Source organism: Triticum aestivum, chromosome 1B (genome assembly GCF_018294505.1).
Source record: "Triticum aestivum cultivar Chinese Spring chromosome 1B, IWGSC CS RefSeq v2.1, whole genome shotgun sequence".
NCBI lineage: Eukaryota > Viridiplantae > Streptophyta > Magnoliopsida > Poales > Poaceae > Triticum > Triticum aestivum.
In genome coordinates, this window is record NC_057795.1 from 556475626 (window position 1) to 556477442 (window position 1817).

Below are 1817 nucleotides of genomic sequence, written 5' to 3' on the forward strand. Positions count from 1 at the left end.
CAACGAGGGAGGTGGAATCCTGTTAGGACTAGGGAGTCCTAGTAGGACTCCACACTTGGCGCGCCCCCTCCTAGGGCCGGCCTCCTCCCCCCTTGCTCCTTTATATACGGGGGCAGGGGGCACCCCATGACACACAAGTTGATCTACGGATCGTTCCTTAGCCGTGTGCGGTGCCCCCCTCCACCATATTCCACCTCGGTCATATCGTTGCGGAGTTTAGGCGAAGCCCTACGCCGGTAGAGCATCATCATTGTCACCACGCTGTCGTGCTGACGGAACTCATCCCCGACACTTTGCTGGATCGGAGTCCGGAGATCGTCATCGTGCTGAACGTGTGCTGAACTCGGAGGTGTCGTACGTTCGGTACTTGGATCGGTCGGATCGTGAAGACGTACGACTACATCAACCGCGCTGTCATAACGCTTCCGCTTACGGTCTACGAGGGTACGTGGACAACGCTCTCCCCTCTCGTTGCTATGCCATCACCATGATCTTGCGTGTGCGTAGGAATTTTTTTGAAATTACTACATTCCCCAACACGTCCTCCATAGCAAAGCAAGTTAAAAAGAAGGGTAAACATCCAACACTAAATTTCAATCATAGGAGCCGAAGTAACTCGGTAAGCTCTTGGCTTCACCTAACTTTTTCTCTCTGATTGCCCCTTGCAAGCAAGCAACTTATTATATTACGAATTCTTCCATGCAGGATGAGAATCTTATAGTGTATATTCCAAGGCGACCAATGCTTGATACAGTGTGCGAAATAATTGGTCTAAAAGTACAAGGGTACACCTGTTGGTACGTTGATGAAGGTATGATACAAGCATCCATACTGATTACTCTGCCACGCCAGAAGGATAGCTTCAGAGAATCCTCCATAACATATGAAGGAGAGGCAGCTAATATAGAAGATGAAGCAATGGAAAAGGCATCTCAGATGGCCTTAGAATGCATCTATGCAGATTATAATATTTCTATCAATGATCATAATTACTATGTTCTTGAAGTCACGAAGGAAAGATTGTTTACAGCAAGAGAGAAGGCTCAAACAAAGCAATGGCAGTTCAATATGGCCCGCCAGCAAGTAAGCACACAGCAGAACGAGTTTGCAAGACAGACAATGATTTTAACAAAGATATGCAATGGCTTCTTTGATATATTACCACTTCGTATGTATCCCCAGCGCCTAGACAGCGACGATCCCATTATCACATATACAGGCGCGCACCCTCCCGTCGGACGTATGCAAGAACTTGAAAAATCACTTTATCATTTTATTACGGGCACCAATCCTGCAGGAGGATATACTATGATGATCTAATCCACTAGCAACTACTTCTAGCTTATCTATGTAATGTGTTTGTGTTTTTATATACGGTTCTATGTCTGCAGCGAACTGTATGTAGTTTGAATAATTTGTTTGCCTCAAGAGTGTGCCACTTTTAATTTGTACCTTTGTATCCCCACATTTGCAACATTTCAAAATATTCATGTGCCCGTTTTGTTTACTATCTCTATATGTTATTTTGACATCAAATGACCATGCACTGTTCCACTTCTATATCAATAGGTTGCACATCTGCGAGAGATCATCGAGCGCGGCGTGCCACTGCACGGGTTAGGCTAGTTGGTTCTATGGCAAAGTCTATCGAGCGCCAACTAAGCTAAGAGGCGCTGAGGGCGCCGTAGTGGAGCACTCCTATAGTCGGATGGACACCGTGGTGTTAGTCAGTCCGGATTGCTTTGGGATGCTGTCACAGCCTAGTGATTCCCCTGACGTGGACTCAGGCCGTCTAGGGCTCCTGGGCGAGACCAAAT

The 1817-nt window shown here is 46.6% G+C and overlaps 1 protein-coding gene across 1 annotated transcript; it reads left to right on the forward strand.

Annotated features, from left to right (window-relative positions):
* The first annotated feature begins 351 nt into the window (after positions 1–351).
* On the forward strand, positions 352–1458 carry LOC123094897 (uncharacterized). The gene is made up of 2 exons (XM_044516769.1): positions 352–619; positions 706–1458. The coding sequence occupies exons 1-2, from the start codon at positions 488–490 to the stop codon at positions 1318–1320; spliced, it is 747 nt and encodes a 248-aa protein (XP_044372704.1). The 5' UTR covers positions 352–487; the 3' UTR covers positions 1321–1458.
* The last annotated feature ends 359 nt before the right edge of the window (positions 1459–1817 follow it).